The 24,134-nt window shown below is 29.4% G+C and overlaps 2 protein-coding genes across 2 annotated transcripts; both read right to left on the bottom strand.

The window, feature by feature from the left end:
• Nucleotides 1–572: 572 nt before the first annotated feature.
• Nucleotides 573–8,114, bottom strand: LOC145185706 (GTP cyclohydrolase 1-like). The gene is made up of 8 exons (XM_090097799.1): nucleotides 8,096–8,114; nucleotides 7,138–7,210; nucleotides 5,132–5,320; nucleotides 4,808–4,917; nucleotides 4,566–4,621; nucleotides 4,288–4,319; nucleotides 4,092–4,176; nucleotides 573–2,197 (listed from the first exon to the last, which is right to left on the bottom strand). The coding sequence occupies exons 2-8, from the start codon at nucleotides 7,196–7,198 to the stop codon at nucleotides 2,068–2,070; spliced, it is 663 nt and encodes a 220-aa protein (XP_089953925.1). The 5' UTR covers nucleotides 7,199–7,210; nucleotides 8,096–8,114; the 3' UTR covers nucleotides 573–2,067.
• A 1,420-nt stretch (nucleotides 8,115–9,534) lies between these two features.
• Nucleotides 9,535–12,970, bottom strand: LOC149884214 (zinc finger MYM-type protein 1-like). The gene is made up of 2 exons (XM_090097798.1): nucleotides 12,939–12,970; nucleotides 9,535–12,734 (listed from the first exon to the last, which is right to left on the bottom strand). Exons 1-2 carry the CDS (start codon nucleotides 12,958–12,960, stop codon nucleotides 9,736–9,738), a joined length of 3,021 nt encoding a protein of 1,006 aa, XP_089953924.1. The 5' UTR covers nucleotides 12,961–12,970; the 3' UTR covers nucleotides 9,535–9,735.
• Nucleotides 12,971–24,134: the final 11,164 nt, after the last annotated feature.

The raw sequence follows: 24,134 nt of genomic DNA, 5'->3' as shown, positions 1-24,134 counted from the left end.
TTACTTTTAATGGAAATTCAAAGCTGCTAAAATATTTACATATGAAAGAGGCTTCTCTTATTTATTTGTGTTGAATTTAATGGAAATTCAAAGCTGCTAAAATATTTACATATGAAAGAGGCTTCTCTTATTTATTTGTGTTGAATTTATTTTTTTATAAATTTGATTAATATAATTTAATCATAATGTTAAGTAACGTTGGCTGTTTTTACTGTGAAAAAATTTTGATGACTTATTCAAACCCTATAAAATGCCACAAAAACCCACCTGTTGTACCTTTGACCAGTGTAAGACGTTGTACTATCAACTTTTCAAAGAAACAATCTCCATCAACTTAAATACACGGGTACTTAATAATAAAGCCATTTTTCTTAGACATCTTATTTTTTGAAATTGACTGTTTCACCGAGTTTTCTTTGAACTTTTGATCATTTTTTCTTGTATTCACGCGCTGCTGCAGCACACGCAGCATTGCTGTAGGTTTCGCTTTTTGCTTGCACCAAATTATGGCAAGAAATAGGCTTTGAATGCTAGTTGTATACAGACATGACGGAAATTAATAGACTCCAAGATAAATGTTGTTTCTGTTTTTAATTCATGATCAATATTATTTACAGGTAATAAAATTGCATTTAACTATATAATAACAAGCAACGAACCAAAAGAGTATCAGACCTATCTAAATTTCAGAGAGGACGCATCGTGGGTAAACATGAAGATGATCTTAATCAACGCAAAATATCTGAAAATCTTTCAATACCTCTTTCTATTTTTAATAGTATAATTGCACAATTTACCAGAGAGTGCATAAAACCTCATTCAGATTGCCCTAGGCCCTCTGAAAGATTCTTGGTGAAGAGACCTGTAACCTTTTGGAACTGTCATTTTCTCTGATGGATTAAGATTTGTATTGTTTTCTGACAGTAGAGGAGTATGGGTATGGGGACTCTGTAGTCAAGAGTTTGATTTAAAAAGATTGCAACCAACGGTAAAACATGAGGATTTTTTGGTAATGGTATAGAATGCAATTTATAGTGATCATTGCTCAAAGTTTGTCGAGCGTGAAGGAAACATCAAATCAGTAAATGTTTTTATATTACACAAAGGACTCCTTCCAATATTCTCAAGTGATAGAATGAGCAAAGTTGATTCTCTATTTCCCTGAAAAATGGAGCTCCATGTCACACTGATCAAGCAACCAAAAATTGGTTTAGACAAAATGGCCCCAATAAACTTATATGGCCAAGTCAGTCCCCAGATATGAACCCCATTGAACACCTTTGGGGTATGTTAAACCACCGAAAAAAGCACAAAAAGCCTTCTAAGACCGAACTTTCACGATTATTACGTCACACACGTGAAGAAATTCCTCAAGACGATATTCGTCAAATCATCACCATGCCTAGAGGGGTTCTTGCATTAAGAAAAAGCAAAGGGGATGTCAACCAAATATTAGGCATTTAATTTGTAACTATTTATAATTACTTAATTTGTATAAATTATTTGTTTAATGAAATAAACAGTTTCTGTGAGCGTCTATTAATTTCTTTCATGTCTGTGTACATGATTATAACTAGCTGTTATCGTCTGATAAATTCGTAACTATTATGACACACCCAAAATAAAAGACAGTTTTCCAATTAAGTATTATTTCATTGATTTTCAGTAGGACAACTGAAAATTAATCTACTTAAATACATGTTATAAAAATTAGATTCTTTAAAGCAAATCTTTGGTTAAAAGTTATCGACTTTGTCTTAAATATACGCAAAAATTAACCATCCTTAACATAAACAAGTCGTCGAAGAAAATGCTCTGCCACAAAGCCTTGTTCAATATATATTTCATGAGCTCAAGTTAAAGCTGTAACTTAAACCTCATAAAGTCAAATACTATGAAAGAAGGCATAGTATTTGGGTTTGTGAGGTTTTAGTGGATAAAAAAACGCAATTTCTTAAAAAAAAAAAAGCTCAACATGTTTTGGAAGTGTTTTTCATAGAATGAGAGAAACATCGTCATGGTTACCAGCAAGTTAATCATCGTTATGTAGTCACATGTTATTGCATTTTACTTCTTTTGAACTAATGTAAGAAATTCTTCACGAGATTTTGGGTCATCACGAAATGTTCCTAACATACAACTGGTAATAGTAGAAGCCCCGACTTTCTGAACTCCTCTCATTACCATACACATGTGGCTGAAAAAAAAAGAGGAAGAAAACAATGACAATTTCATTTCTGTTAAAATGAGAACGCGAAATAAAAACCCAATCAGAAGCAAAATGATGACTGAAAAATGCTTGAGAAAAAAATCATAAGATTTACAAATATTTCATCGTAGTTACAAATATTTCATCGTACGTTTACAGGCGTAACTTTTTATTATTTTTAATTGAACGAGAAAATACTCCCACCTATTTTTCCTGAATACAGGAACAACATATAGGATCGATCAGAAACAAGTTGCAAATAAGAATCTGTTGTTATTAAGTAGAATTGTCTAAGACAGATCGAAACATTTAGAAAGACGTTGCAGGATTCAAGGATTCAACTTGGGATTCAAGGGAATAAATAAAGTTGCAATATGATGATGTTGATGGAATCTAAGATGACTATTTTAATGGTAAAATCTCTGAAGTTACATGTGATGAAGAGCCGTTATGATAGACTTGATGGTTGGCCAATGTGGTAGTCACGAACATCCTTGACAACAATGTTTATGTAACAGTGGTTATATAAATGAAGAAATATTGATTCCAGATTCTCTATGTACCATAACCACGGTCGGAAATAAAATATTTAAGGTTGTGACTTAAAAAAAAATGATAGACTAGGATCATCGGGATTTAAGACCCAAAATTTGGATACACCGTCCGCGAAAGAAAACCCAGGCTGAAATTAAGGGTAAAATTGACACAAAAAATATAAACTATCATAAATTTTTTTATGCTATTGTTTGTAAAAACATTTTCTGACAGTAAATCAACTATATAATATTTATAAATTTTTTTTAAAATGTAAGATTTTTTTCTGAATAAAATTATAATATTCGAAAGATTCAACTTATCGTACAGAAATTCTCCTCTGCTTATTTTAACTTTTTGGCGTTGAAGCCTGTCATTTACTTTCGCGGTTTCTATCCATATTCTCGATGGATAATTCTCCTCTTGTATATTTGCCAATGAAAAGATAATGTTGTGCCTCCGTAACTTGTCTAGAATAAACTCCAAGTAAGGGTTTTGCCAAAGCATATATTAGACTTTCTCAACGTATCAATGAAAGGAACAGAAAGAAGGAATGATTCTGGATTAATCCTTAATTACTTACTCAAACAGCATGTGGCCGATTTTTTTAAGAAAGATTTTAAAAGATGACTAAGAACACCGAGAAGTAACTGTAACTCGTAGGTGAGAAGACATCAAGGATCAAAGTTTCATCAGAATCTTTGCTAATGGACAAATAAAGGTACATTTTTAAATGTACTTGCTTTTTTAAGGTTCAAACTCTTTAAAATTTAATGAACCCAAAAGTTCTAAGTATTCCACATTCAGCAAAGTTCTTTGATGGAAAACTGGACATTGAAGACAACTCTACAATATTATCGATTGTCTTTTTAACAAAACCAGCTATTCGCATGCTGATTATTTTACTGATTATATTAATGGGAGTAGAGCTAATTAATGCACATAAAATATACAAATTGTGGGCATAATACACAAATCATGCAAAATTAATACTTGAAGGTTGGGTTAAGAACATATGGTAGGATTTAAAAAACAGTCTTACGACTCATTTTAAGCATAAGAACAAAAATGCTTTTTAGTGCAATAGTTTATTCCTACATATTGTTCCTTCTTGATTCATTTTATTATGGCTGAAACTATTTCAGAATCTCAAAAAAAGTTGATAGTAACAGAAACTTTTTGTGTCATCAACAAAAAGAAAGAAAAAAAAAATTTAAATTATTAATAGTGTCTTTAGGGTTTAATCAGATTATTGGTATGGTGTCACATTTACGGATTTTTAGTTTCAAAACCATATCATACAGAACTATTTGATTGAAATACAGATGTTATTGCAAATAACACTTACCAAGCTTCAATAACAACACCAACTCCAGAAGGTTTTATGGCATCAAATAATGCTAATGCGATCTGTTTTGTTAACCTCTCTTGAACTATCATGTAACAGTGAGCATCAAATAATTTTGAGTAAAATAATTAAATCAGCCACTCTTTTTAAATTAAAAGATCAGATGTATACAATCAATTAAAGTTCCACCAACTACCTTGAAGCCTTCGGCTAAATATTTCCACAATTCTATAAGATATATATATATATATATATATATATATATATATATATATATATATATATATATATATATATATATATATATATATATACACCTCTGTGTGTGCGTGTGTGTAGTATAAAATAGTTAGATTTTAATGTAAAACAATCCTATAATATAATTCTATAACAAAGAAAGTTTTTTAAATCTAAAACTTAAAATTTTAAATCTTAAAATAGTATATTGGCACAGTTAAGAATGGTAGATTTTACCTTGCAATTTTGCTGATACCAATTACTTTTTTATTTGGTAAGTATCCAACATGTGCCTTGGAAAAAGTAAAAGAGAAACATGTAGTTTTGTAAATGAAAAAATAATAAATGCAAACTAGTTACTATATAAACATTAAAACTTATTTGTTTTGGTTTTGATTGTCAATTCAACAAAATGAAGGTTTTGAACTGAATTACAAAAATAACTTTAATATGTTAATTATTTTAAACTAATATATTACTTTGCCATAAAATGTAACTAAATGATGTTCACAAGTCGAAAAGAAATCAATATCTTTCACCATTACTAGCTCATCATGGTTTTCATTGAATACTGCTCCATTCACTATATCTATAACAAAAAATAAAAAATCTTTCCCGTTCAAATGTATTCTGTTTTTTATTTTAAAAACTAAAAAGTAAAAGAAGATAAAACATTAATTAACTATGTTTAGAACTATGTTTAAAAAACTATGTTCTGTAATAAATCTATAAGTTCAGGAAGATGTTTTATGCTTAAAACCTTTATCAGCACCTGCTAAGAAAAAATAATGTGCATAACAAACCCTCCAAACTTTCTGTGTATCCTTTAGTAAAAAAGAGAATTGCTTTTGCAAATCTTTCTGGTGTTTTTATTAAACCTTCACGAGTTGGATCTTCCCCAATACGGCAAATAATTGTTTGTACAGCCTCTGCTATCTGTGAAACATTGCTATTGAAAGTATCAGGACTGTCTGATCGCTTACGTATAATATCTGAAGAAAAATTTTACTAAATAAATATTCTTAATTTTGTCTAACAGTTTATGCATAAATGAACATAAAATTGGTTTGAAAATGCAAATGTAAATATTGAGTTTCAAAAGACATTTAAAATAAAGCAATTACTGCTGCACTAGTTTAATATTTTACGAAAAGATAGCTCAAGACTTTTTGCACTGTAAGTTTATTCCATGTCATAACATATATCCAAAAGCTTTAGCTGTTAGAGCTGATGCATCTTCAATAGCTCAACTCAATTGCTTGAGAATAAAAAATGGAAAAAAAATATAATCAACTGCTTGAAAATGAAACAGAATTTCTTGTATAATATGGTGGTGGTGTTACAACAGTTATAGACCAGTTAACCATGTTGATTTATGGTACAGTTGCAGAATCAAGCCTGATGCTATATTTATCAAACACATGGATGTCATTTTTGACTACTTATGTGAGAACGATTTCTGGATGAGCAAAATTATTTTGCAAGTCTTTTTTTGTAATGCAGTATTAACTTTACCTGTTGAAGCAGAAGACTGTCAATTGTCCACCATCTACCACAGAAAAATATTTGCAGAATAACCACTGTATTTATTTAATATTCTCTTTTAATTTTCAAAGCCCTCCATTGCATTCACTTGAGTTGTTCAATGTATCTCAGATAATTGTTGTTTATTTTCCTTTCAATGAGTTTATGTTATTGATGCATTCATAGGGCTTCTTAACATTTCTATAGATATGAAAAATTTGAACTGAAGTTATATCTTCTTTTCCATCAAACCCAATGCAGTGTGCTTCTTTGAGTTCAGCAACTTCTTTTACTCTTAAAAGTTAAATGAGAACAGTTTTAAAAAACAACAGTCATAAGATTTAAACTTCTTTGTACTGCTATTACACACTCATCTTGGTCACTTATTTTACACTACAAACTGCTTTAAACAGCCATGGAAACACTTTGGTATTACAAAGTGCTATCTCTCCAAAAATGATTATTTTAAATTCTTCTTCAGTGCTTAGTTTTTTAATCATTTTATAAGCTCTTATGTCTTTGTCTATGTTTATCTGTTTTATTGTCGATCCTTTAAAAAATTTTCTTAACTTTTTTTTTATTTATCCACAACTTCAGGAATTTTATTCTTTAACACAGCTGTCAAAGAATTTACAAGGATAAACATCAAAAAGACTGTCTAACACTTGTATAATGCCTAATATTTAACTAATGACATTTTAACATCAGAGTATTTTCCAAGGTCATGTAACTTAGCCAAGACTCTTTATGTAAATTACAACGCTGCTGATTTCAATGGTAGAAATACTCTTTGTCATAAATTTCTTTTATTTCATGGGTAGCTCTTTCATGAAGCCCTAAGCATTTTTTGTCTCTCAAGTAACAGCAATGTTTTGAAAACACTATCAGAAGTCATCAATGGATTTTTCTGAAAATCCATATGCTGCCCTAAAATATTGTGTTCAGTTGAACTTTGTACATTAAAAGAAGCCATTTTTAAACTATAACTAAAATCAAAATAGTATAACAGCTTAATAATTTTATATGCTACATTAATAGTACAACAGTTTAAAAATTTTATGCTAATAACATAGGTTAACAATAAAACAAATGAAACTGGCATGACACTTCTCTATAAATCCCTACTATATTAACAACATATATATATATATATATATATATATATATATATATATATATATATATATATATATATATATATATATATATATATATATATATATATATATATATATATATATATATATATATATATATACATGTTTAAACATGCATCAACACATACCTTCATTTTCAGTATATTTGTTAACATTAACATCTTTATTTGTTTCAGTGCTGTTTATCATCTCCAAAGTATCCTGAGAATAATTGTTTTTAAATAGGGAAACAGATTCCATTACTAATCCATTTGATAATTAACATTTATAAAGACATTATGAGTAGAAAGAAAATACTTTTCTAAAATAGGAAAACCAGAACATGAAAATGGAGAAAAAAAGAAGAAAATTGTTTTCAAGACATATTGATTGTTTTTTCAAAATGGATTGCAATTTTATATCAATATTTTTAGTGGCTAATTTTATTGAACAGAATATAAATAAACTGAAAGAATACTCTGTGCATATATTTACAATATTATATTTTTCTTAGATAAAAAATTAAATATGGCTTATTGCTAATTTGGTATAAATCTAACTTATGATTTTCTGAACTAATTAATAAAAATTAGTGTACTAATTTAAAAAAAAAGATGTACATATATAAAAAAGTGGTAATTAAGAAAGATAAATAGATATTAAATGTTCAATTGCAGTTTTGTTTTTTTCATATTTATACAAGGAAGGAATTGCTTCTAATGCTAATAATTGAATAATTAAAAATAATTAATTTTCCTGAAAATTCAAAGCACGCATAAATTAATTTGCAGGTAAAATCCATTGGTCAAAATGACTGGATATACTTATATACTTAAATATATTGGATAAATTTAAATTAGTTAACAGATGAAACTCACATGGCAATAAGTTCACTCGCATATTATACATAAATATCAAGGAATTATTCAAGTAGAATTATGCAAATTATACCAAATATAGCGAGCTACAGGGGAGGATGGGTAGGAGTGAGCCAAGGGTAGGAGTGAACCGTTGATCCTACAGCTAAAACGGGAAATTAAAAAGGCTCAAAACTTTCACCAAGTACTTACATACAAATTGTTGTTAACACAATCCAATTTTTTTTACCGCTTCTTGGTGCGGGTGTCTCTGTTAACGTTGTCATCCACTCTTTTCCGTGCAAAAGTAAATTTTTTTGTATTTTTTGAAACTTCTTTAATGAGCATACCGGCTGTTTCGAGACATCAGATAGTGGTTGAAAATTTACAAATAAACAATGCAGTTTTTAGAACAAAGTATTTTACATGCATAAACCACGTACTTATTGCATAATTAATGTTTTAATCCAGTTGCACAGCTTGGGGAGGAATGAGCCATTCCTTCACGGGGAGAATTGAACCGCAGGTCAATAATACTTCACGTTTTGACTTTAGCGTAAAAACATATTTACGTTTTACTTTTATATCTTAGTATATCATTAGAAAACTCGTGTGCAGCATTACATTTATTTTGACCATATGTCATAATGCCTCGAGTCTATAAAAGAACTTCGAAAGCAAAAAACTTTAATAAAAGATATGAAAGATGCATTTAATCCAAAAAGGAAAAAGTATTAGAGAAACTGCAATAACTTCCAAAATACCCTATCCAACGCTTCGTCGTTATTGGAAAAGTTTTTTGCTTAATGAAAATACAAGACTTACCCCGAATTATCATGTTAAAAGAATATTTGCAGACAAGCAGGAATTAGAATTAAAGGAATATATTTTGACTTGTTCAAGAATGTTCTATGGCCTTCCAATTAAAGAATGTCGGTGTATAGCTTTTTTATAGATGTTTGTATAGATTTTGTATAGATTTTGTATAAATGGTGTATAGATACTTTTATTATATCTTATTGTTTGGAAATAATCATTTGTCATGGCAGAATTTATTGTTATTTATGTTACATTCTTACTTAATTATGTTATGTTTATTTATAAAGTATTTGTTACTTACCTAATTTTCAATAAATTAGTTAATGAAAATATCTAATTTTAGTTTTCTAGTAATCAAAGATAATGGCTCACTCCTACCATTTGCTTGGTTCACTCCTACCCATTCATGGGTAGAGGTGAACCAGTAGCAACACCTGCGTTATTGTTCAAGTTATTAAAAATCTGAAGATATTTTGATATTTCATGTATTACTATTAGAAACCTAATACATTAGGCTACCTTAGGCTCCTTATCCTATACTTTTTCCTCTTTAGGTTTTCTTGATATAATCGATTTAAAAAAAAGTGGCTCACTCCTACCCATTCAACCAGTGGCGTTGCGTGAGAAAATTCCAGGGGGGGGAGAGACCTTATTTTTCCCAACTGCTTAACATAGTTTTCACAACTGTTTTTTATAATTTAAGAATTCAAAAAATCAATTTTTGTCCTATTTACAAAATCTACTGATTGTTATACTACATTGCACTCACTTTCATGAATTGTCAATTATCAGTATTTATTGACTTCTTTTAACAAAACATAGCTTCCTTTACATTTATACAAAATATTCAATTCAAAAAACGTCTAAAGGTTTTACCCATTCATAGTGAAACTGTATCAGTCCAAAAAAATGTTACAATTTACAAATCCAATAAACTTTACAAACCATTTTGGCAGCATATATAGCAGTTTAAAATTTTACGGAAATGAATTAGTACAAAGGAATATGGAAAATATTATTTTATTTCAAAACTTATACGCACAATATTTTATCATCACTATCATTTTTTGTCTACTGTTTGATTTTAATATGACGTTTCTTCAATTGAACCCATCGTTTAACAAGATGTTCGGGGTTAACTCCTTTACAAAGTTCTTTTTCGCACTTTAGTAGCATGAGGCTATCCAATCTCTCGTCACTCATTGTTGTTCTCAGATGTGATTTTACAATCTTGAGTTGACTGAATGAACGCTCATTTGATGCTACACCATAAGCAGCTGTGATTACAAAAATGCATAATTTATGGGCTTGTTTCAGTATATCCTTTAACTTCACAACATGGTACAAAATGTCTTGCAGCGTCTTAGCTGGTGTTCTTGATGACTTAAAATCTTCATGACCTTCTTCTAAACAGATATCTATCAAAATTTCCATCTGGCTTTTCAGCACATGAACGTCTGGAATATGATCCTTGTATCCAGGAGGAAAAAGTTTGTTTGCTTTTGTTAAGTTTTCAATACTCAAATTATCCTTATTTAAAGGAAAACTAAAAATTTTGGTGATAGGGGCAAATATTTCCTTTAATGCTGCCGAGTTTTCTGTTAAACCCATGGCTAGAGAGTCTATGACCTCTTTGAATTCTTTCCGGTAAAAAGCTTTCATCTCCATTGCTATTAATCTATGGTGTCGTTCGTAATCATTTTCTGCATCAATGTGTAATTTCCTAGAAAATATTACTGCACTTTCAATCAAATTATTCATAGCATCTGTATCGTTACTGATATTTTGTATGTTCTTGGCAGTACTTTCAATTACATTTATACTGTCGATAACATTGAAGTTTGGACTTTCTAAGATTTCTGTTAATATTTTTATCTTCTCAATGATATTCTTCATGAAGAAAAGAGTAATAATGAAATCAAAAGTTGTTACTTTTTTCAGAAGTCCCATTGCCTTAGTTCTTGTGTTAGTATCAAAAATCTTATTATTTGAGATGCTCTGAAGAAGATCAACAACCTTCTCTAAACACTGATTTAAAGCCTTAACAGATTTTGCTAGACAGGTTGTTCTAGACAGGTTTACAAGCTGTAGTGCACTGTCAATGTCTTCCAGTTTTTCTTTTAAATGACTAAATCTTTTTGTGCTTGATGTGAAGAAAACATGCAACTGTTCGAGGACATTAAACAATTCTCGTATTAAAGTATTAACATTGCATGCATGTTCAAGAGCAGTGTTTGTTCTGTGGTCTTGACAAGGTATGTAGGGTACATTATGGCCAACTTCTTCTGTTATATACTTTTGTACTCCTTTAAATTGTCCAGACATTGAACTCGCGTAATCATTCGACTGAAAAGCCATCTTTGATGTGTCAATGCCTTCTTTATGTAAAGAAGATAAAATTAGCTCAGCCATCCCTTTTCCAGTCTTATCAGTGCATTCAACAGATTTTAAAAGCCTTTCCCGAATCTCACCGTTTTCACTGGCTGTTCTCACAACTATACTCATTATGTCCTTATTTGACATATCGGGAGTAGTGTCGGCCATCACGGAAAAAAAATTGGAGCTATTAATTTCTTCTATGATCTTTCCCTTTAATTCAGTTGCAATTAAACTAATCATTTCATTTTGAGACGATGGACTTGTGTATGTAACTCTATATGGACGAAGGGCTCTATCTTCAATCCAGGCTTTTAGTGTGGGATTGTGGCGAGAGATAAGATTCACTACTGCAACAAAGTTACCTTGATTAGCACTGTCCGATTCCCTAAACGCTAGCCCTTGGCTTCCTAAAGTCTTGCATGTATCAATAAGAATTTCAACAGTTTTTCTATTCTGTACCTCTATTTTTTGCTCTTCTATAAGAGCAAGTCTATTGGATTTATCAATAAGGTGATCTATATGACCTTTTTTCATAAGAAAGTGACAATATTCACTTAATGCAACTTTATGTGCTTGAGAGGTAAAGTGTGCCTGAAGCTTTCCAAGTTTTTCTTTCCCATAGCTTTTCATCTTGGACCAAGATCTTACCCCAACATTTATCCAAGCATCTTCAGTTTTTCCCTTCTTTCCAAATACCTTAGGGAAAAGCCGGCAGACAAAACAAAATGTGGCATCCTTCTGGGTACTGTATTCTAAATGTTCAAACTCTTTGTACCACTGGGGATTAAATCTATTTTTACCGTCACTTGGGAAACTAGCAAGTTTTGGTTGGTGTGGTCCTAACTGGATTAAATACAATTTTTGATTATCTGTAATTGTATGTGGACGTAATCCTGGGTCATGGCTTATCAATGCTGATGAATCTGATTTGTCAATTATAATACTTTGAGCTTTGATATCGAGTTTTCTTAAAAAAGCATTTCCCATTTTCAAAACATTTTTTGACATTTCCACCACAGAACTTGTTGCATTTACAATTTCAATCGCAGCGAATTTTTCATTTACTAATTCTTCTTTACAGTATTTTTTATAAATGTCATTACAATCTTTAAGATTATCTATTAAAACACCCAAATTTCCCATGAGCAAAGTCCAACTTGTTGTTTCACTGCTTACTTCAGAAGTATCCAAGTTAATAATATTCATGTCATCCTTTTCATCTCGGTCAGGAAACTGGTTTAAATGATCTGATTTAGAATTTAGTTCTGTAAGTTTCTCTGCTTGTTCCTGGACTACAACATAACCCAAGTTTTCCCCTTTTGCATCATTATCTTGAATTTTTGAACTTGCATCCTCTTCAAATTTTTTATCAGAAGATGTTGATTCTTCTTCTATGGATATACTACATGTTGAAGTCGATGTTTCAATTATTATCAAGTCTAACTTTGCATGTTCACTACTTTGTATTTCATCATCCACTTCGACATCATCACCAGCATTCTGAGGTACCATTTTTCGTTTTTTTGAAGCTAAGGAGGCTAGAAAAGGATTCTCTGGGGCTCCCACTGTTTGTATATGAACCTTTCTCCCACCATGAATGGATCTTTCATGACTGGTTTTATAGTCGTTGTTAAATACTGCTTTGCATACGCAACATTGTAATTTATATCTTTTGCTTTTCATAGTTAGTGCTGGAAAACAAATGCAGATACTATAATTTACCGTAATTTTTAACTGATTTAATGTTTATAAAAGTTATCACTCTTAATAAGTGTGATAACTTTTATAAACATTAAATAAGACAAATGTTGAAATCAATTCATGGAAATAAATATTCACGTTTCAAAGTAGAAAGTATGAAAAAAAAAAGAATAACTGCTTTTAGTCAAACATACAGCATAAACTTTCAGCTGCCATTTTTATTGTTGATAACAAAAAAAAAGTAGCGCGAAAAAAAAAACAACGCGGAAATCAAAAGGGCTCTTCTTTATGACTCCACAATTTATTTCGTCTTATGGAAAACAGCCATAAGTCGTTTAATAAACGTAAAGTTTATTTGTCCAAGTCAAAAAAGAATTAGATGGATGATGGATTTTTGCAAACATTTTAATTTTATTTAACTAGAAAGTATTTTTTGATTTTATCACCTATTTCCCAACTGTCCCAACTCTCGGCAAGGAAATTCCCAACTTTTCTCTTTTTTAGATTCTGGGAGGGGGAGACTCCCCCCCCTACCCCCTCCAAGGCGACGCCCCTGCATTCAACCCTATGTGAGGTACAAAGTGAAAAGCCGCGAAACAAAGAAAAAATACTTCAGCGACGCAAAAATTCATTGAAAAATGAAGTGTTGAATTTGCTTATTTAGTTCTTCAGTGATAAGCTAGACAGGCGTCATATCTTAAAGTTTCCTCATGCAATTTGTAAACTCATTTTCTGTTAAAAGTAATACATACCCTTAAGAAAAAAAAGTTTGAATCGCTGCTTCTTTTAAGAATTTTGTATTTGGTTAGGTTTTGTTTTAAGTATTTTTCTATTTTCAGATTTGGGAAAACGCGTAGCTTTTGCTAAGCATATAGCCTCCAAGAATTTTAACTAAAGAGACATTTTAGTCCTTATTGTAAAGTTCATGTGGCCTCATTAAGCCACCATTACAAATGTTTAATAAAGTTTTTAGCACTTTTCTAGATCCAGGTACCTGGGTCATACCTAGATATGAGCATTTCAGAAACAGATTTTTGACAATTAATTCAGGTTGATTTTTTTTATCTCTTACTTAGAATTCTGTCGTTGCTTTATAAAAGAAGTTAAACATTCTGAGTAAAATTTAAAATATAATTTTTTTAGGCTGATTTTTTTACTGATGCTAACTTTAAAATGGATGAAGCAGTACTCGAAATGAGGCGGGATGAGGCGGGATATGGCGGGATGGGGCGGGATGGGGCGGGATGGGGCGGGCATATTTTAAAGTTTCCTTAAAAACTGCAAACTATCCCATTAACTTTTTTAATGCTTGAAGTGAGGCGGAATGAGGTGGGATGTAATTCTGACGTCATTTTAAAAATGCAAACCATCTCATTTACTTTTTTGAATAATTAAAATGTAAGAAGAACTAATTTATATTAAACAACGCTGTTTATAACATCTTCCTGTGAAAAAATTAAAACGCTCTTACGTTTCTATTATAATTATTGTTATTTGCGAGAGGTTGCTGACAATAAGTTAATAACACTTTGCTGGTAACTATTCGAAATCTTTAAAAAGAATTTATGCCACACGCTTTCTCCAATTCATTTTAGAACTGAAACAAAAAAGTGTTCTTTTGTTTTCATTTAGTTTTTTTATTCTCAAAAATAATGATCTGATCATTAAGAGATCAAAGCTACTCGCGGAAAAGACCTCTTCAAAGGAATATAGACTTTCTTATTTTATTTTTTAAGGTAAGTAATGTAAAATTTAAACGAAAACTATTTGTAAAACCTGAGTCTAATTATGTAAATTTGAGGAATGAAGTTTTTTCTAAGGTTCTTCACGGAAGCAAAAGTTGAATTTTCGATAAAAAAAAAAAAGTTTTCGAAACTCTATTTTTGTTTCGGTAAGTTCGAAATAATTTCAAACTAATTAATTTTGCATCGAAACGATTTTTTCATTTCGAAATTGTCAAATTTGTTTCGAAACATTTTTGCGATTTCGAAATTCTAAAAATATTACCGAAACGATTTTTTACCTTCGAAATTCTAAAATTTGCTTCGAAATGTTTTTGCGATTTCGAAATTCTGAAAATAATACCGAAACGATTTTTTACCTTCGAAATTCTAAAATTTGCTTCGAAATGTTTTTGCGATTTCGAAATTCTGAAAATAATACCGAAACGATTTTTTACCTTCGAAATTCTAAAATTTGCTTCGAAATGTTTTTGCGATTTCGAAATTCTGAAAATAATACCGAAACGATTTTTTACCTTCGAAATTCTAAAATTTGCTTCGAAATATTTTTGCAGGGATTAGAACCCCAAAGGTTCTTTTACAGGGATTAAAACGCTCAGGATAAGATAGGGGTTTGATATTTTGTGACATTTTGCGGAAAAGGAAGAAGGGGGATCTGAAAAGTTTTTTGCGTGACATAATTTGCGAATGACCACTTACCTCTACACGGTGAAATGTTTCATATAAAATATTAGCCCTCTCAAAGTGAATAAAACCTACCTATAGCAAAAGCTACTAAAGTGTTTTTGTTTACAATTTAAATTGTAAATTTTGAACGTAAAATTTTTAAAATTTTTACTATTCAAATTTTTACTTATTAATTATTGAATGAAGATGCTTAAAAGCATCTTCATTCAATAATTAATATGATGGAGGGAGATGCTATATTTTAATTTCTAATTTAATATGAAAGGAAAGGGAGTAAATATTTTATTCCGGCTCTGAAAAAACTACATTCTATTCAACAGTCATATTTGCTTTTGTTAACAAAATAAAATTAAAAAGATTTATAATGTTCAATCAAATAAAAAGATATTAGAAATACATGTATAAGTACTACTATTTAACTAAATCGACTTTTAGTCGATTAGTAGAAAATCCAAAGTCGATTACATCGACTCTTAGATTTTTCAAAGTCGACTAATTTCGACTTTTAGTCGATTTAGTCTTAGTCGATAACAACACCAGTTTAAACACTTTAATTTTAAATTTGCATAACGTAAGTTTAAACTTTAGATTTAGAATTTTTATAGAACTTTATAGAACTTTATAAAATTTTATAGAATTTACATAAAAGTTCGTGCGCTTTTCCTAAATGATATAATTTAAAAGTTATAATATGCAATTCCTTTAAGGCCTGTAACGCACGTATATGAAACCATTGTTGCAATGTAAACGGCTAATTACTCTCTTGGGATTATTTAGATGAGATTTACAGCGATTTCAAACAATTATATTTATACCTTAGCAATCTTTTTGTTACATAACTAAAAATTTTAGTTCGAGTTGTTGAGGCAAAATCAAGTTATTAGGTTTTAAAGATTTACTAAAAACACGTGTTTTACAACACATTTTTGGCCATTATGGATAGTAAAATTAAAAAAAAAAAATTAGCTGTTTTTTATTTCATTTTAATATAAATTTATTCTCATCAAAAAAAAAAAATCATAATTTTGATTACTAAAAAAAACAACTTGTTTTCAGTTGTGTGCCACCTTAAATTTACCAAGATAGTATTATTTTGCCACATATATATATCTATAATATATCTATATATATCTATATATATTGTTCATATATATGTATATATGGCAAATTATTATATATAATATATATATATATATATATATATATATATATATATATATATATATATATATATATATATATATATATATAATAAAAGGTATACTTGCCGAAAAACCCCGTGGTAAATTATTTAGGCACCCGGTTATTTTAATATTATTATGCAAATAAAATATAAGGTATTAAAATTACTTTTTGGAATAAATTTAACTTTCCAAAATTCTTTTTTTTTTTTCTTGTAATTAATTTCACTTTTCGAAATTCTTTTTTTTCTTTGGAAAATAATTTCACATTTCGAAATTTTGTTTTTTCTTTCGAAATTAAAATCAGTTTTCGAAATACACTTTTTTTTTTCGAAGTTAATTTCACATTTCGAAATTCTGTTTTTTCTTTCGAAATTAATTTTACTTTTCGAAATACACTTTTTTTTTTCGAAGTTAATTTCACATTTCGAAATTCTGTTTTTTCTTTCGAAATTAATTTCACTTTTCGAAATACACTTTTTTTTTTCGAAGTTAATTTCACATTTCGAAATTCTGTTTTTTCTTTCGAAATTAATTTCACTTTTCGAAGTACATTTTTTTATTTCGAAATTAATTTCACATTTCGAAATTCCTTTTTTATTTTCGAAATTAATTTGGCTAGTTCGATTATTTTCATAAGTTTTTATAGATTTCGAAAAGAAAGAAGTATTTCGGTACCGTTTTAATCGAAAATTTTCGAAATTTGCAATTTCGATAATGAACCCTAGTTTTTTCTTAAGTCGATACCCGATGATTGATTAACATAATGATGCAAAGATCGGATTTAAATTAATTAGTGAATGGAGAATTGGCGTTGTTAATGAGTGCGGCAAAACAAAAGAAAAAAAGCAACAAACCGTAAGGAAGAAGATTTTGGCTAAGTCTTCAGCTGCGCATATAAAAACATATCAGCTGCGCATATAAAAGCTAGCGATTTGATTTGAATGAACTCTTTGCAAGTAGAAAGTAGTTTCGACATGGTCTGTATTTTACAATCAGATCATGCATGTGCACATCACATCAAGCTAGTAAACTTCATATTGGATAACGATCAGAAAGTAGGTTTTATGATTGATAAATCTACCACAACAAGCAAAATATCTGTTCTAGCGATCTGCGTGTGAGTAAAAATCCCAGAGTCAAATGTTATTAGCAGTTTTTTTTTTTGTTTTTTTTGACCTCTATGAATTTGTTTTTAAGTGTTTTACACAGCCATGGTCTTAACGATAATTTTTTTTAGACGATTGGGTTTCCTTTACTTGTGTTGGTGCTTCCAATATGCTTGGCAAAAATCCCGGCGTACCTCGTTTGCTTATAATTAACTTTTCTTATTTGTCTATTTGACATTGTAGTAATCGTTTAGAATTAGCTGTAACAATGATGGGCGTCATTTTCTACCATTTTGTTACATGAAAACTTTTTTTTGAAAAGTAATATGACATTTACAGTGTCTCTTCTAAGAACAAAGCTAAACCTGGAAAATGTTGCGATAGCTTTAAGTATAAAGTTAAATTCAATTGGACGTATTCTAGGTACTAGATAGGTGTCATCCAGCGCAAGATCCGTTATGGCTGTTGGGAATAATTATGCAATACTGTATCATGATCTATTTAAACAATGAAAGATAATCCTGGCAAATATTAAAAATCTATTTAGGAATTTAAAGGTGTGATATTGCAAGTTGTTAAAGTCCCAAAAATCAATCAAAAAGAATTTTTTATTAAGTGAAAGTGAAAATATAGATTCTTGAGTTTTTACAACAAAAGCTGCTCATAAAAATCTTCAGGAGAACAAAAAAATGATCAGGGAAAAGTACAATAATCTCATAAACAATTTTTTATAAATCAAATTGGATTTCAGAAAATGATCCATGCTTTGGAGACATACAGATTCGAAAATTATCTAACAACTTTATCACCTGTGAAAGTAGAAGTTTATTCAATTGAAATTGTTACTTTATATCATTGTTCAATATGACCTGTATATATATATATACAGAGCGTGGTAGCGCAGTCCAAGTATAAGCGGGATGGTAATAAAAAATATTGAAAATCATCCCATGACCTTTTTTTTTCCCGCTTCGCCGGGAAAAAAAAAGGTAAAGGTAATTTTTCCCACGAGCACAGAGATGCATGTTATATAAGAATCATCCATTCTAGAGTTAGCATCAATGTAGCTAAAAAGATAGATGTTAGATTCCAAATTATTTCAAAAACCGTCCTGATAGCTTAGTCAAGCATTGCTTTTTGAAAAAAAAGGTATTTTGTGTCAATTGATGATGAGATTACCATGCCAAAATGTATCTGTTTTATGTACTAATCAAGGTATCAAAATGCATCTGTTTTATGTAATCAATAAGCATTGTAATTTCATCATGTCAATGTAATCTCTTCATGTCATTTTTGAGCAGGCTGCACATACATGACCTTTTTTCTAGTATTCAGAAAGTACCCTGCTTAGCCGTGGAGTGTGCTATCACTGTATCTAAATTCTTCATACTTGAACTTGGATACAGATAATGATGAACTATGATACAACAAAATATCATGTAACTGACAGGAAGGTTCAAGTCAAGGTTTAAAACAACAGAGGCTCTTGAAGGGTGGAGTCAGAGATCTAAAACGTTTAGAGGTTTAGAATGATGTTAATGTTAAAGAAATCTTCACAACCAACACAAACCTATCATTATCAGTTCCAATATGTCTATTACATTTCAAGTTGTCTGGAGGACAAAGCGGAGTAACAAAATTTAGAAAACTGTCAAAGTTCTGCGTTGAACAGTCCAGTTTTTCAGAAGGTTTCAAAGCAAACTGTTTCATTATTAAAATATTAGGATCTTCAATAAAAATACGGTAGAAAAATAGACATAGTGCTTTATATACCAATAATGTATTTCGTGTACTCGTTATATCAATCAATATCAATATCAATCAATATCAATTTATTTCGTGTTAAGGATGTTACAAAAAACACAGCTCATTGCAAATAGTAATTCACTAATAAAACGCAATCACTTAGATAAGATAAAGAAAAGACAAGAGACAAACATAAGAAATAAACTAGTCCCATAGTAAAAGTAGAGCTTTACAAAAATTTATAAGTAACACTTATAAAACAGACATTTAAAAGAGTTAAAATATAGGTCAAATAGTTATTATAATGTGTTCACATATACATACATATATACACATATAGACAAATAAGAAATTATAAAATGTACATAAACATAAAGAAAAAAGTTATAGAGGTAAAGAATAAAGTTAAGCGTAATTTTTTAGGTAAAAATGATGGAGTGACTTTAAGAATAGATTCTTGAATCTAAGCATAAAATCTGTTTTTAGGGTGTACGGAAGGGTGTTCCAAGAAAGGATACACTGATATGTAAGAGAATTTATTCCATGTTCAGTTGTCTGTTTTTGTGGGATGGTTAAGTTGTTAAAAGTGACTGATCTTAGGTTATGCCCACACGTTGTCCTACTATTAAAGTAGTTACGAAATATGGAAGGAAGGAGATCTTGTTGTTGATCCCAGACAAATGAACAGTTTAGAAACTGGATTAAATCATAGAAACGAAGAACTTTGGATGTAAGATATAGGATGTCAGAAGGGATGTTTCTTGGGCAGAAATTAATTATTCGTCTTGCTCTATTTTGAAGCGAAACGATTTTAAAAAGACAGACGGTTTTAGATTGTCCCCAAACTTGACATGCATATTGTAAATGTGAACCAAAAATTGAGTGATATATAGATAGTAATGTTTCAAAATTAACGTAGTGTCAAATTTTTGCTAAGATACCGTTGGAACGGTTTAATTTGAGACTAAGGTTATTTATGTGTGTTTTAAATGAAAGTTTCTCATCTATCACAACACCAAGATAAGTTATGTTACTAGACAAAGGCAGCTTTTGACCACTTATTCTAAAGTTCAAGTATTTTGGAAGATTCTTGTTAGTTTTTTTTAAAAAAGTTAGTATACTGCGTCTTAAATATTACTATTTCTGTTTTTTTTAGTCAAATTTATTTAATGAGATTTTATTTGCTCGGAGCCGTTGAATAAGACTGGCCATATATTCATTAATATATTTATTTAGTTTTTTGAGGGAGTTAGTTGTTAATTGAAGATTTGTATCATCAGCAAAATGATACGTATTTGAATGATTGATAGAACGATTAAGATCATTTATGTAAATAATAAAGAAAAGAGAACCTAATATGGATCCCTGAGGAATACCAATGCAAACGCTTTTAATGTCTGAAAAGGTGCCATTTAAAGTAATAAACTGTTGACGATTGGAGAGGTATGATTTAAACCATTGCAAGGGTATGACGCGTACACCATAATAGTTAAGCTTTGATACGAGAACGTCATAGTCTATGATGTTAAAAGCTTTTTGTAAATCAATGAAAAAAGTCTGTACAATCATAGAAAAAATATTCATTTCTAAACGTTTTTATAAAATCTGTTATTTTAATTGTTTGTTTTTATAAAATCTGTTATTTTAATTGTTTGTTTTTATAAAATCTGTTATTTTAATTGTTTGTTTTTATAAAATCTGTTATTTTAATTGTTTGTTTTTATAAAATCTGTTACTTTAATTGTTTGTTTTTATAAAATCTGTTACTTTAATTGTTTGTTTTAAAAAATTTTCTTGTAAAATAAAGATTTTTTTTTTGTTATTTAATAAAGTTCATTCTGATTCAAAATATCGATAAATATTATAATCTATAATATAATTACAGATTATGATCTAAAAACAAGCTTTTTCGAGTGAAACTTTTTAAAAAAAAATTAGTATATTATTATATTACAATTAGTAAAGAGGAAAAAATCAGGTAAGCTAAATCCAGAGCTCTTCACTATGAACCGGTCTTATAGCAGAGGCAAGGTTATAATAGACGAACGTATGTCAGTTTTTCCATTCAATCTCTTTTAAAAAATCGGTTTTTTGTGTGTCAGATCATACTTTAATGACGTTTTCACTTTTCTCTTTCAAAAGAGAGTAGAATTTTTTTGCTCTTAATTTTGTGCAGATTTTTTTCGTCCAAAACATTTTTGTAGCAAACTCTTTTACCTTTCATGTCCAATATTTTACCTGGAATTTTTTGTGTTTCAAAAAAAGATAACAGACACTTGTTCTCAGGTTTCCAAATCCAACATTGAACTTTGTGTAAAATATCTTTTTAAATTTAGAAAGTGATGAAATATCAATATTGTTTTAGTCTCGATGAAGTCTCCAGTTTCTCTATAATTTTACAATATTTTGTTCAGACGGACGAACTCTCTGAACTTTTTTCGTCTCCCATTGTGTAAAACGTATTCTTTAAATCGACTTATCAAGTTCACTATTGAGTTGGTGATTTCTTTATTACATACAGTTTGTCTAAAGCCTCTACGTTTTTCAGGTCTCAGACACCCATATTTGGAAAAGTATAAAAGTATGTGGCTATGAAAATAGTCGTTAACTTGTTAACTAAAATAAGTGGAACTATTCATTTAATATAAACAATTATTCAGTGAAGAATAAACTAATGAAATTATATATATATATAAAAGTGGTGGAAAAAATAATAAATACACTATCTAAACGTTTATAAAAATGCGTTTTATTCACAGCAATTGATGTTAACTGATATTAAATTTTATGTTTTTATAAACCTTATTGTTAAAAACTATATTTTCAAAAAAATTATGAATTTTTTTTCAATTTATTCTCATGTTACTAACAATTTTGTTTATAATAGCCGGAAATTTACTGGAAAAAATAATAAATACGGTAATGATTCATCTTTTTGTTTTCTTTAATTTTCAACTGTTATTCCTTTTCAAATATGTGTTTGACTCCGGTTATTATTAATACCTTAATATATATCATTGATCAAAAGTCTAAGTGCAATCGGAAACCGATACCGAAACCGATATAATCTGAAGGGACAAACGAAGATTCGTTTTTATATTTTAACATCTAAACATATTAGTAATAACAATTATACATGAGCCATGATAAATCAGCAATCATATATATATATCGAATCTTCGTTTGTCCCTTCAGATTATATCGGTTTCGGTATCGGTTTCCGATTGCACTTAGACTTTTGATCAATGATATATATTAACTAGATATCTAACTCCGCAGTGAAGCAAATTTTTTGCCAGCCAGGATTGTTTTGCCAGCCTGAAGTGACGCAATTATAAATAAAAGCAAAACAAAAATAAAGGATTGTCAGTTTAAATAAAACGGCTACCGGCATTAAAAGCTTTAAAAACTTGCTTCACTTTTTCTTAGGGAATTTTTGTGAAGTTAGACGTCTAGACAATATATATCATTGCTTTTGATCGATATCGAAATGAAAAAAACTCGATCGTCGATTGTTCGCTGCTTACTTCTTATTAATTCTGTTATGTTATTGATTTTCTTTCGCCGCTAAGACTTACAATTTTGTATGCTTAGTAAATGTATACATGGTTGGAACAAGGAAACAAAATATTGTATCGTCGGTCCTTTTTTTAACATTTAGTAACTAACTTAAATATTCCATTTTTAGAGTTTGAATATACAAAGGCAGGTGGAAAACATAAGCTTTTGTGTACAAAAAGAAGAAGGCAAAGCATTGCTTGGGGTGTAGCACAAAACCTCTTTGAATAATGGGTCATGGGTCATGGGTTATTGGGCATAAAAAATTAGTTTTTAGCGATTAATTCACGAACTTTCATCAAACGTTTATTTACCCATATTATTAAAGATTTAGTATTTAGACCTAAGTTCTGTGTGTTCAATAGAAAGTACTTAAAGCCCTTTCGTTAAAAGAGTATGCGTTAATTATGCCGAAAACTTTTACTGCACTGGTTACTACTCCTATATTACTTAACATCTATGATTAATCTGTATATTAAGTAGTATTTCTGCCTCACTTTTACCTAGAAGACTAGAAAACAAATTCTAAAATCCCATTACGACCTAAGCAAGTTTCTAGAGAAATGATGAAACTAATTAATCGATGTTGCTTTTACGGGGTCCCTTCGTTGCTTTAAACTTGCTTATTAGAGATTTGCGAGTATATCGTATAAAAAAATATTGCTTTACTATTTTTTAAGTCTCAGTGTGAGTCAAAGTACATATATATTAGAGTGGCCCTAATCATATAGCCAAAAAACCAAGTAATAAATTTAACTCTGGCCCCCATACACTCTGTTTCTAATACAAAAATAATTGATGTTAAAAAAATCAGTACCATTAACTGTTTTTTAGGGGTTCAGCGTTTTGTTGATCATGTGGAGTTTTTACTTGTTCAGCATGTTACATCTATTCTACAGAATTTCTAATTGAAAAATGTTAGCAATACGCAGTGGTAAGAAATTATGTAAAAAACAACAACAAATAATATATACAGTGGTGGAAAAAATAATAAATACACTAAACATTTAGAAAAATGCTTTTTATTCACAGCAATTGATGTTAGCTGATATTAATTTTTTATGTTTTTATAAACTTTATTGCTAAAAATCATATTTAAAAAAAAAATTATGAATTTTTTTTCAATTTTTCTAATGTTACTAACAATTTTGTTTAAAGTAGGCGGAAATTTACTGGAAAAAATAATAAATACAGAAATGGTTAACTTGATCGTATATTTGAAAAAATCAAGAAAATTCAATGTTTATAAAATATTTTAAAAAAATAATTTAAAACAAATAAGAACAAAAACAAACTTTTCTTTTTTTCTGAAAAATGTTTATTAATCACTTAATACAATATATACAAAAATATTTTGTTGCATGTCC

This window comes from Hydra viridissima, unplaced genomic scaffold (genome assembly GCF_058129835.1).
Source record: "Hydra viridissima isolate aposymbiotic clone 2 unplaced genomic scaffold, HvirCarnegie_v1 scaffold_9, whole genome shotgun sequence".
Classification (NCBI taxonomy): domain Eukaryota; kingdom Metazoa; phylum Cnidaria; class Hydrozoa; order Anthoathecata; family Hydridae; genus Hydra; species Hydra viridissima.
Note: the sequence above shows the minus strand (reverse complement) of the source record. Positions and strands in the feature narration are given on the sequence as shown.

Bases quoted from the DNA above. Each gene is read 5' to 3' on its own strand.
- LOC149884214 (XM_090097798.1), bottom strand. From the start codon at position 12,960: ATGGCAGCTGAAAGTTTATGCT. The intron at 12,735-12,938 runs GTATGTTTGACT...TTTGTTTTCCAG, and splicing joins GGCAGCTGAAAGTTTATGCT to CACTAACTATGAAAAGCAAA.
- LOC145185706 (XM_090097799.1), bottom strand. From the start codon at position 7,198: ATGATAAACAGCACTGAAACAAATAAAGATGTTAATGTTAACAAATAT. The intron at 4,622-4,807 runs GTAATATATTAG...ACTTTTTCCAAG, and splicing joins TAGTTACATTTTATGGCAAA to GCACATGTTGGATACTTACC. The intron at 2,198-4,091 runs GTAAGTGTTATT...TTTTTTTTTCAG, and splicing joins GGTGTTGTTATTGAAGCTTG to CCACATGTGTATGGTAATGA.